At 40.4% G+C, this 12,824-nt stretch overlaps 1 protein-coding gene across 4 annotated transcripts in view; it reads right to left on the reverse strand.

Moving 5' to 3' along the window:
• MYLK4 (myosin light chain kinase family member 4) overlaps nucleotides 1-12,824 on the reverse strand; it is a 78,276-nt gene that overhangs the window by 19,981 nt on the left and 45,471 nt on the right. Inside the window, exon 1 of one of the 4 annotated variants that reach the window (XM_042870167.1) lies at nucleotides 10,060-11,025. The exons of 2 other annotated variants lie outside the window; for them this stretch is intronic. In XM_042870167.1, the coding sequence (XP_042726101.1) occupies nucleotides 10,060-10,716 (657 nt within the window). In that variant the 5' untranslated portion in view covers nucleotides 10,717-11,025. Of the gene's footprint in view, nucleotides 1-10,059; nucleotides 11,026-12,824 lie in introns of those variants that run through there. One more of the 4 variants, XM_042870166.1, reaches the window with a different exon arrangement.

Here is a 12,824-nt window from a genome sequence, read left to right on the forward strand (position 1 = left end):
GCATTGTTCCTCATGAATCTGCAGCCTGATTTATCTGGTGAGTCCAAGTAATCTGTGATCTGCCCAGAAAATATCAAGATTGAGCCACAGGGACTTAAAAGCCTTCCAGAGATGAGTTGTTACCCTGTACTAGCTTTTGCTGTTAAAACTAGTTTCGTTAAAGGAAAACTAGAAATATTTAATATTCTACAAAAAAATTTAGTAGCAGTCTTACTGAAAACAATTCAAAAAGATGTTTGCTGTTAATCCACATCTGGTAACAACATTTTTAACCATCCAACAATTTATTACAGGCTGACTGAGACAGTTACCAGGAATCAAGAGAGTATAAACCATCCTGACAGCTTTCTAGTGTGCTCTCATCTGTATTTTACAATGTTACAGTGACATCTAGAGGTGCTTTATGCCTTGCCAGCTCCTCAAAAGCAGCTATTACTTCTACATTTATGGCTATTTACAAATATTTTTATGCCGTTTGCTCAGCATGTTTTTTCACTCCTAGACTTGTGGTAGGATGGTGACTGGCGTTTCTTTTCCACCTGCCTTCTTCTTGCAGTACTATGAAACCAATGCTGTCATTTAGTAATGTATCTGAAGGGTGTGAAAAATGCAGAAACTTCCAAATATTTTCCAGAGAGAATACATTCTCTCTTTGAGCATTGTAATGCGTTTCAACAAAATGTACAGGGTCAGGCACTGAATTTTGAGTGTTTTAACAGTGTAAGTTAGTGGTGTTGCTTTAATTTCATAAAGCTATATAGAAAACATGCATGAAAGAAAATCAATGAGAAACAAAAACAATTAAGAAAAACAAGATAAAATTGCATGAAAGGATTTCGGCAGGACTTCTTCAGAAAATGTTGATCTGCAAGGGACAAAGAAACTGTGATGTAAACATGAGAATTGAGGCTGAAAATTATTTGGGATGCAGTTGTTCCCAGGAAGTTGCAAGCTGCAAAAGGCCTAAACAGAACTAGCCAAGTACGCTTGAAAAATAAATCGGAGCCTTGTTCATATGGAACTTAAATATAAATGTCTCAGTTCCAGTGGATCACAAAGAATCAACCAATGCTTAGTCTGTTTTTCATGGTGGAAAGTGCTGAAAGAAGCATGGAAAACCCTTGGACTTACTCATTCTGCAATGTGACTGCAATTAGTAATGCACTCGGATTCCTGTAAGTATGTCAACCTCACCACACCACTGAGGACATCAGCTCTGATCAAATACAGTCAGCTGAGCAAATAACCAGAGAAACTGCCTCTGAGCTCTTTGATGCATGGGGCCAGATTTCACTTCTGCGTTCAGAACTAATTGCAGGCACACAGTGCTTCCTACTAAATACTGCTCTAGTTTGCAGGTGTGAAATACAGAAGTCAGCTTTTGAAAATCCACACCTAGTGGAATATTGGATGATGCCGAAAATCTGAAGCTGCCAGAGTGTTACATAAAATACTACACTGTTTATTCAAGCATCACTTCTGATCTCTTACATTTTAATAGCAGATGAGGAGCTCATGCTAATTCAAACTAGAGGGAAAAAAAAGAATACAAATAAAACATTTACTGGCAATCTTCAGAATAAATAAATGTAACTATTTGCAGTAAGTATAAAGCAGTAGTGCAGCAGAATAAAAAAACAAATGCAAGGACTAGATATTTGACTAGTACAATCTGTAGACATATCAGTGATATATGCATGTGCATTCCAGTTCTCTCCACGTGAAGGGCTTTGCTTTTAGTAGCAACATGTGACTTCAATTTGTCAAAACTTAATCCAGCAGTAAAAGCACGAGCTTGCTCTCATTATTTCTTCCCCTCAAAGGGTCAGATTGTTCCAAGTCTACTGGAGCTGGCTGAAGTCAATGGGCTCCTTCCTCCTGGCCAGACGCCTGCTGCAGGGGACATGGCAACCTGCCCTGAGTTCATCCAGGGCACGTGTCCCCAAGATGTCCACCTGGGTAGAGACACCCATTGCCAAGATGCCTACGTGCAGGCAGCCAGGCCAGTCCCCCCAAGACTCTGCAGCCTGTGAGCACCCAAGGCCATCATGCTTTTCTGAAAACTTCACCTGAAAAGCATGGAAGTGTCTTAGTGGCATCCATCCTGCCTGCCTACTGTTCATGTTTCTTCCTTCAGTCTGATAACTGTGCTCTTGCTTTTAATTCAATTCCGGTGAGGTTTCATTTATTCATGTATTATTCATCCTGAAATTTGGTGACGTGTGATTCTTTTCTGTCTATAATTTCTAAAAGTATATGAATCAATATTCCTTAGTGCCAATTAGACTTCCACCCTATTGCTTTGCCTCTATTTAACGATCTGAATATATACAACTAGGATTATGGCACTACAGACATTTTCCCTATCCATACCAGCCCAAAGTTTTCAATGAAGTTTTCATTTTAATACCAGAAAATGTTAAGTACTAAAGGTTACACTGTGATGCCACAAAATACACCAAAGTAAAAAGGTGCCTTCACCTACAAAAGTTGGTATTGTGTATTCAAAACACATTTTGTAAACTAAACAGACTCTTTCATAAAGAACTTTGCTAGAGTCTAAGTAACGGAGAGAGAATAAAAACCCACGTGGTGATAACAGAATAATGCAAGATATTCTGGAGGCTAAAACTTTTGAAAATTCTTTAAATTGACTTGAAAAAGTACATCATGAACCTTGCAGAAATTAAGCAATAAGAAATCGTATGCATAAATATAATATACTTTAACAGAGATTTAAAATGCAGTGAGAGATTAATGTTTTTTTATAGACATCTGACCCTTTTTTAATGAGCTGCACTTAGTTAAATTCCTTCTTTATACCGAAGCAGTCTTAACCTTGGAATGTTTTCCTAGCTAACTTTCAATTTTTTTATACAGCTAATAAAGCTCTTTGATTTTTTTTCCTATTTAAAAAAAAAATAAAATTGTAATGAATGGCCTCATGAAGCAGCCCCAAGTTTTTAGCTAGAGGTCCTTTATCACTCCATCACATTTCATTTGATGACAAGACGTTACTCTCAATTTCATTCATCTGAGATCAAGACATGCAATACTGCACACATCTAGAACACTTTTCTGGCTTAGTTTCTATTTCTCAAGTTCTTAAAATACGTTGTAGCTCATTGTTACTACAAGATATCCTGGCTTAGTATCTGCTCTGATCACCATCCATTCATCAATATGATTGTAGTTACTCAAGCTTTGTGAAGATTCCATTTCATTCACATCCAGAAATTAGCCATGTTTTTTTCCACCTGACCACTGTGAGATGAATGCTCTCAGTACTTCACACGTGGGAGAATGCATTGTGTACAGTGGAGGTCCTGGGGTACCAGAATGCATTGTGATGACTCCTGCACTATCCCCAGAACCCAGTGCTCAGCCTCTCCTTCACTTTTATCTTCCTCTTCAATATTCATTCCTTCTTTGTCTTCCTTCCAAGAACTCAGCAATGCTGAACAATTCTGATACAAACTTATATATGGTAGAAAATGCACCCATGGGAACTCTAATTTCATGGCAGGTGGTACATCTGCCACGTGACTTTATTTTTTGCTATGCTACACAATCCACTGGCACCTTCTGGCAGAAAGAATATCTTCCACAATACTTACAGTGCTCTTTGAAGTAGATAAGAAATCACTCTTCTATGTAATTCAAACACAAATCACAAGGATCTTTCAATCACACGTCAAAACGAGTTTAGCCATGAGAATCATAATTGCCTCTCTAGGAAATATAAGAGAGTTTGTGTGTGACATGCTGTCTCAAAAAGCCATTCGTAGTAATCTCTGCATGAAGACACATACTAAAAGCAGAAAACTCCCTTAGGATAACATCATCATAGGTGAGACTGCCTCACATCTCTCCTCCACACTTCTGGATGTCTTCTCATGTGTGATCACTGACAGGGTCCCATGTGCTTCACAGGTTGCTCATGTGCATCATATGTACCTGCACCACATCCCAAGAGCTTTCTAGGTGCCATTCTCCACATTTTTCACATTACTGTTAAATGTCTCATTCTCTGTAGTGAGCTCCACTGACTCCACTGTGAGAAAGCAGGGGAAAAGTCCAGCTCAAAACTCCAAAATCTCCACCTATCCATTACTAGAGCAATTTTGTGCTACAGCATCAGTTAAGAAGACTCATTCATATTTCACACCTTTACTAACCTATCTGTGCTAAGCATATAATGAAATCCACAGCAAATACATTCAGACTTCTTGAACAATCCTTCACAAGCCACTTTTGGGAAATCACACCACTGGGAGACTTCCAAAGAGTTACAAACTTCAAAAACCATTCCCTGCAGCTTTGATGACTCACTTTTAATTGGACTCCAGAAACACAGGTTTCCTGAAAACGAACTTCATTTAACATGAAGGGGCTCTGGGTGTGTGGGGAGGGGAAGTTCTCTTCATTTTCCCTTTACAGACATATTTTCCTGTGGGACCTCACCACAAAGGCAACAAAAAGAATGTGCTTGGACTCATCCCAGGCTCTGCTGGGGCTGCTGCCCAGCCAACATCGCTGCTCCGTGTCACTGGTGCACGTGTATGCAAAGCCCAGGATGCTGCCAATGCAACACCAAATCAAATACATTCCTGAGTAGTTTCCCTTGTCATCAAAAGCCAGCATGATGAAGGCTCTGCATTTAATTGCAATGGCACTCTCCTACAGGAGGAGGCATTCAAGCATGGTATCCTACCTACCAGCAGATATATCTGACCCCTGCTAGGGGACACCTGAAAATTGATTGAATAGGTAGAACTCCTGATGTCAAAAGGTGGACTGTAGATAACTGGAGTGAGCAAAGACTTCTTCCCTGGGCAAATCCCTCCTACTACTGTTTCTCCTCTTCAAAGGAGCCTTCTTTTACAGGACTGCTCCCTGATGACCTTTGTCTTGCTTTCCTGCACTCTGTAGTTACATCTGTATCACATGAGGTCTCTTTAGATTTGCAAAGGAATTGCAGTGGATTCTTAAAATGGTGGCAGTAACACACAGGCATTAATGTCATACCAAAAAGCCATCCGAGGCTATGTGCAGGTATTTAGAATTCGGTAGTGCCTGCTTTGATTCCACATATTCCTCAAGTAAAGAAGGAGCAAAACCACAACTGCAGTGCCCAGGGCTGGATCCTATCCAAGGAATATTGACAGCAGAGGGCAAGTTCAGGTGCTAAAAGAAAGCAAAAGTATACAATGTTCTGAATTAGAAGTGCATGAAAAACCTCCTATTGGTGTCAGTAAGGGAGAAAGCAGGGCAAAACGAGATGAAGATGTCTTGTCTGGGGAAAACTTAAAGGCTTTATAAACAGCAAAAGTGAGGGAGATAATTATAACTCTAATAGTGTATGGCTCACTCAAAAACTGGATTATCTCTACTGAGGACAGATTTGGAGAAAGGCATTGGTTCCGAGGAGCAGAGAAGCACTTCCAGTTATAAAGGCAACTAAAGCCACTGACATTGTGTTGCCCAAGCAGCATACACATCTACTGAGATCCTGCACAAAGACTCTACCCTCTAAACTACTGAGGATTGCAGAAACTCTTGCAGACAGAATTAAAGAAGAAAATGAAACAACTCCTGCCTGTTCGGCTGGAATATGAAATATTTACAGAACACGGCCAATGTGGAAAGAAGGAAAATAATGCATGAGGGACCAGTTAGTATTTGTAGGCAAAATGAAGGAATCAGAATAATGGTTACAAGCTGAGGCTGAATGGATCTTAAAACACAGATTGCAAACAGAAGTTTAATTGCCAACTTCAATTAAAGCAATGAGTGACTTGCAATTGCACTGTGATACCTGTGCAGGAGGGACAGAGGGTTCAAACAGAAAGCACAAATCCCAGTGCTGGCGAGTTTTAACGTGGGAAACAGCCTCAAACTGCTCATAGTTTTTAGTCCTGTGGAAAAGCTTGTTGAAATGGCAAGTGACCAAAATTACAGCAAGTTGCAAGCAAATTGTATGGGAACTGCTGAGTCACGGCCTGAACCTCTGATTGATCACCTGAGGTGAGCCTTGAGTCAGCCAGAGGAGCGCAGGTGAAGGCAATTCACCTGTGCTACCGGAAGGGGTGGAGCCTGGCTGCAGCCCTCCTGGACCTATTTAAGAGCTGGCTACCAGAGGGGAAGGATCTCTTCTGGAGATCCTCCTCTTTTGGTATCTTCTAGTGAGCTCAACTCAAGGGTAAGCTCTTCTACTTATTCTTTTTTGTGATCCTTGTTTGCTTTTGCCTTACTCTTTTGATTATATTGCGATTATAACATCTTGGTTATACACAAATGCAGAAAGTTCCTCATCACTTCATGATGGCAATAAAATGGACTTCATGACCCTCCAGGTGAGTATTTCCAGGTTAATAGTATAGAATCGCTAAACTGTTTAATTTGGAGGAAATAAGTGAAATATTATTTTACCCTCCTTTCTGGTAAGTGGAATGAACAAGACTGAAAGTGGAGTCACAGCGTCATTTTGCAACAGGATTATCACGGACTACTTAGAAAGGTGAAACTGAGGAAAACCTCAAGATTTTAAAGACACTGGTGTAGAACTGCTGATTTCCCTGAGTGGTAGTAGTAAGAAAAAAAACTCAGAAAAAAAAGTAATGCATGCTTCTCCTCTCAGCCACTGGTGATGGGGTCATGCCGTATGTGGTGGAAAATGGCTGGGAGATATTTGGCAGTGCTGACAAAGCGTGAAGTGTCTGCAGTCTACACAATATTATAACTTCAGCCCAAAACAGAAATAAACTAAGCTCCTGTACAAGGCAGCAGTGGTATTTCAGGATGGCAGTAAAAGGCAGGAAAACAGAAATTTTGCTTCAGAAGAAAGTGATCCCTGTATTTTGCAGAGCACAAGAAGTCCCAGTGGGGCCTGTGATCTGGAAACTGTTCCAGATGCTGCTGAAGCCAGAAAAGAAATTGCTTATCATCAGCTACTTATCAGCACTTCTTTACATCTTTCCCATTGCCCTTCTTCCCATCCAACAGAAGCAGTCCCCTTTTTGTTTGTTCCACCTCTTCAACTGCTCTCTATCCAATTCTATAAGACTAGCCAGTTAGGAAAGAGTCAAAACCAATTCTACAATTAATAAATCAAAGAGCACCTCTCTAAAGAGGGAAGGATAGGAGGACAGGTGACTAAGCAGTATGTGAACACAACACACTGCTTTATATGGATGCATCATGGCCACCTCTTGCACAACCTACTTGTAATTAGGGCTGACTGGATTATTTTGCAGATCCAGGCTGAGGACAGCCAGCTATCTGTCAGGCAGCTCAGCCACCTCAGCTCAGCAGCACATGGCATGGCCACTGGGAAAGGTGGGCAAGGCACATCATCCCAAACATCAGATCACATCCAGCAGGGCACAAAAACAGGTACTGTCTTTCCAAACAGGCGAATGGCCATAAGGAAACAGAACAGAGCTGAGCATGTATAAACTGATGGCAGGATTGCTCAGTAATGCCATATGGAGGCCAACTGGGATAACAAAGATGTTGGTCTTACTGACTGGTGGCTGGCAATTCTGCACTGTTGGAAATTGCTTTCAGGTGGAGACCAGGGACAGTAATAAAGATTTTGCTAACAGAAGCAAGGGTGTCACATAACTGGGTAGGTCTATTCATTGCTGTGCCACCAGGTATCACTGGTACATCTCAGGTGCAAAATTCTGCAAGGGTGAGAAGATATCTAACCCCCTATTTTTCCGTTTCTTAGCCTTTCTTTTTTCCTTTTGTCACAATAATTTAAAACCTCACTTGTAAATCTGTTTTGAATATGTGGCAGGGAGAGGCACAAGGCAGCAGCTTCACAGAGTCTTATGGACCATGCTTCTTACTATCTTGCTCAGAAGTGTTTTTCACTATTAGGCAGAAGAGTTTGTCCTGAATGCAGATAAATACTGGCTGCTACTAAACCAACAGGCATGCTGAGTCTCTGCTGAGGGATACTGTACCCTCCCATTGTTCTTAATGTAGTGCTGAATTCATGTTTCTACTTAGAACTGAGTTGACTAAGTGTTTACTAAAGCCATCTGCTGTTCAAAAGAAAGGCAGATAATTTTATGATGGTCCTATGCTAATAAATCAAACACACAGACAGGAAGGCAATGACAAGCTAACATATGTATGCTATCTAATAAAACAAACAAAATATTAGCAAAGTAATACTATCACCAGCATGACTCCAGACATGTTCCTGCTGTCTTTCATAAGCCCTGGTGCTAGACAGGGCTTAAAGGACTAAAGACTCCTTACCTCCCCAAAAGTCACTCTGAACAACAGTGGAATAGTGAGGAGATTACAAATGGAGATGCTGCTGGAATAAAGGCAGAGATCCAAATCACCCCTCCTCTCTTTGGGTCTTCCTATCAAATCCAAGCCTGCCACGTTCTACTACACATCTGGAAACCCTCCCATCCCATCTCCCTTGTCAGGAACATCACTTCCCCCCCACAGCACCAGCCATGACCTGCCTCATCTGCTGCACAAACCAGCACCCACACATTCACCAGTGAAGCAACCATGGTCACCTTCTCTCTCTTAATCCACAGACAGCTTCTGTCTCAGCAATCCTGCCATTACTTAGATGACTTGTGGGCCTCCCTGTGAATAGGACTTTCACAACAGATGTTTTCACTGATGTTTTAAAAAGCAAAAGAAGCCATGAGATCAAAATAAATAATCTTTTCTCATCGAGGTAATGGTACAAAAGGTGAAAAATTCTCTTTTGTTCAAATTCATTCATTGAAATTAGTCCAACTTGATGTTCAAAGAAGGCCTGTAAAAACCACTTTTACTGTTTGTGCTGTTTAGCAGGGCAGCTATTTTTCCCTTTAACTACTGAAACAAGGCTGCACAGATTATACCATTACATAGTGGTGAATCATCCAGTTCAATGGACTGATCTTTACAGGATGCTCTTTTGCTGCTACTCACCAGTGGCTACTGTTAAAGTTCCTGTTACAGCTCAAACACATCGTGTCTAACTAAGAAATGAAACTGCCTAAGAGTAAGCAAGCTAAAAAGCACCTGGTATGCTGAGGACAGCTTTCCAAGTAATACTGGGCACCTATTTTCAAGGAAGGTCATTTCCATTAATAACTACACATGGTTCTTCTTCTGCTCAAAAATTTGAGATAAATTCCTTAAATTACTCTTCAATGATCAAACAGTGAAGTCTGACTGTGATTTTCTGGGAAGAAATAAAATGAATGCGAAAAAGAATAACAAAGGCAACATTTTTAGCTCATTCTGGTTTCGACATAGTTGTTAGAAGAAACTTCTTATTTTTCTAGTGCTACTGGGCTTCTTTAAGCTATGAATAATGTTTAAGCTACCTTACAAGAGTCTATGATAATCGAAGGAGCCTTTTTTGTGTGTGTTCTCTGAATCTGGCCTGTAAAGAACATAACAAAACTCCCGTTATGGTGACACAGGCATTTTTCCTCCAAGGAAGTTTACAAAAGCTGCATCTCCAGTTACAGTAACCTTACCTAGGATCCCAATTTAGAACATCTCCCTCCCCACTGATGTCAGCAAAAATACAAGATCAGAACATTAGAACAGTTAAGTTCCTCTTTGGAATAAAGGACATCACACACATGCACATTCCTGTTCCAAAGTCTATTGTAGTCATTGGAAGGTTTTTCAACAGTTTCACTGAGCTCTGGACCACACAATATTTAACACGACTGCTGCAACTTGATTTAACTCAACAATTATAAATCCAGTAAAATGTTCAAGACCCAAACCTACTGATCTCTGTTACAATCTTCGTCACTGATGTCAGTGACCCCTAATTATGTTTTATAACAATGAAGATATCATTAGAAAAAAGCAGAGGTAGTAGTCAGAGGTGAGTAGATTTTTGTATTTTTTTTACCAAAACTTGCTCGGTTTGTTCTAATACATTCCATTTTTCTAAAGATTATGGGTTGTTCTCTCTTAAATGTTAATGAAATGGAAAAGCTAAGCATGTAAGACAACATATCTGTGGCTTGCAATGATTCTTGACAAGATGAGAAAGAAACCTAGGCTCACCTTTTCACTCCTCTTCTTGAGCAGAGCATCAGCTGTTGTCGCTGAGAAAATCTGCATCCCAAAACCATGTCCAGCTGCTTTTGTATAATCACCTGCCTTGCAAAGCTTACGTTTCAGAATATGATGTTTTCCACATGAATGATGAATTATTAATGCTTTAACCTTCTCAGCCAGAGGCCCTACAAGCTTCTGTATTGCAGAAACGCTTTGTTCCAGTCCATCCAGTCTTTTAACTTGCTGCTCTGCATTCCTGTTTATATCAGAAAGAGATTTCTTCATCTTAAGGCAAAGCCTCTTCATTTGATTATTTCTCAGATTTTTGCTTCTTTCCATTTTCAATCCAGGCTCAGATGTCTCTGCTTTTACAATCTCGATATCTTTTTCAATGCAATAGATTTCTTGGGAAACGCTGTTCAGTTTCTTAAGCACATTGTCTTGCAGCATCAACAGCTTATCTATTTTCTGTTCAAGGAAGGCAAACTTCATATCCATGACGTTAAAACTTTCAGTGCTGACATCACTGCTTACAACACGACGAATCTGCGGGGGCTCCATTGTATTATCAGACCTCTGGCTTTGCAAAGCATTTGGATCAAACATTTTTGCCACGTTGTTGACCATAGATGTAGAAGAGCTTTGCCTGCTGGATGTGGTCATTTTGCAAGTTTAGGCTGGGGGAGGAAACGCTCTGATGCTCAGCTGCTGAGGACGGTATCAGTTGCAAAGGCTTCCCATCCAGACTGCACTGGTATACAGCCTACTTTATTGACTCCAACTCAACTAATTAAGTAACTACTCTTCCACATTTGACTAAAACAGAGGAAAGAGATACCCAAATTACTTAGGAAGAAAAGCGCCTTGAATCCATTAATAATATATATGCATATATCTGTTTCCAAATGAAGCAAATAGAGAGATGAGCATCCTAAATGCACTCGGTTCAGTGACATCAGCCCTAGCAGGGACAGAACTATTTGCACTCCAAGGGAATTTGTCAGCAAAAACGCTACATGATACATGAGAAGTCGAGACACTTTGGCAGTAGTGCTGCTGCTTTCCAGAAGCCTAATATGTAATGTGATCCTTGCTCTGAAGAGAATAAGGGCCCTGTAAGGGCCCTTAAGCATGGCTGCTTGAAATTGCTACGTCTTAAGGTGAGATTTTCAGATGAAAGCCTCTATTGCTTGAGAAGCATCTTATGCCAGCAGGAAGTTGATGGAGTTGTTAAAAACAAATACACTGAGGAAAGTAAAAGAAGGAGATGCTGAATGGAGATTTGGGGAAAAAAAATAAAAAGTAAAAATGAGAGCCCTATTCTCTGCTTAATATTTCAGCTACAACGTATCTAGCTCTCTACACAAAAGCAATTCCCTTCACATCCAAAATCTCAATTCATATCTGTATTTACTGAGGCTATACTAACTTGCTACAAATTAAGGGGCTCTTACATTTTATTGTGATCTGTCATCCAAAATTCCAAAAATTGATAGACTTTCTTTACTTTGCCTGTCAGAACATGTCATAAAAACAGTGATTAATATTAATAACTCAGACAGTCTGCTTAATTTTTGCAGAAGACTTTCATTCTTTTCAGAAGGACAAGATTGGACAAAGAAGAATCAGCCTGAATAGGAATAGGATGAGTCTGAATTGCTGGACACTTCTCATGTTAGTTAGAAAAATAAAAGCAGATTTTAAGAAGTAAATATTAGAACCAGAGCTTTTTTTCAAGTCAATCATATTCCACGTGAGCTAAAAGCACATCGGTATGGATCACTCTGATGGAAAAAGGGTGCTTTTGAGATACAAGGAAAAGACTGCCTCAGACAGGTGGCTGTCATAGACTGACCACACATAGCACAGTCTGCACTTGTGCAGAATCTCACAGAATGCAACAGGTAAAGTCAGCTGTTGGAAAACAGGCAGACTGTAGCCCTGCTCAAAGGAACAAGAGCTTCTTTTGTGTGCTCCTGCGAACCAGGAGAAACCAGCCTCAGTTTATCCATCCTTTTAATGGCGAGTGTGAGGGATAACTTGCTAAAGCATGCAGTGAGTTCTGAATATCTAGAGCACTGAATATTCTGTAAAGATTGGTTCTGTTCACAAACTGAAGGATATGAAAGATCTCCTTATTTCTGGGTGCCTTTTACAGTCAAACACAGCTGACGTTTTAAAAAGTATTTTCTCACAGTCATTTATGAATCAGTATACAGCCAGTGTTGATAAGCTAATTCAGCAGCTTGTTCTCAGGTTACCACAGGTTAATAAAGGAAAGAAGTTCCTAGGCACATTTGTCACCTACTGGGAGCAGCGTGTTACTGTGACTGAAAGGTGAACTGTGTCCATGCATGACGCTGAAGCGTGGAACAAAATCTCTTCTTTACATAACAGACATTACCAAGAGGTGACCACCACGTGTCATTGTGCGTAGCACGTTCTCTGAGCGGACCGAGAAGGTTAAATGATTTTAAAATAGGAAGCAGGACAGGAGGGAAGAAAACGACAGGGAATTTAGGGATCCCTATTTCATGGGAAGAATAATATACTGAGCAGCAGTTAAAAAATGAAGAAGATTGAAGCAAAGAAAATCATGGAGGCTCCTGCAGAGAGCAGTTATGTTTAAATCCCTTTGCCTTTTTCCGTTCATCCCTGTTAGAAAGATAAACTAAACCCTCCTGACAGTTTCACATCTGCAGAAGCCTGTTAGACACAGAATTCCAGGAGAGGTGTTTGCATGCCTGTAAAATGGCCAGGTTTGCAGAGCC

The sequence above is a fragment of the Lagopus leucura genome, unplaced genomic scaffold (genome assembly GCF_019238085.1).
Source record: "Lagopus leucura isolate 7727_CA_CO unplaced genomic scaffold, USGS_WTPT01 Super-Scaffold_100002, whole genome shotgun sequence".
NCBI classification, from domain to species: domain Eukaryota; kingdom Metazoa; phylum Chordata; class Aves; order Galliformes; family Phasianidae; genus Lagopus; species Lagopus leucura.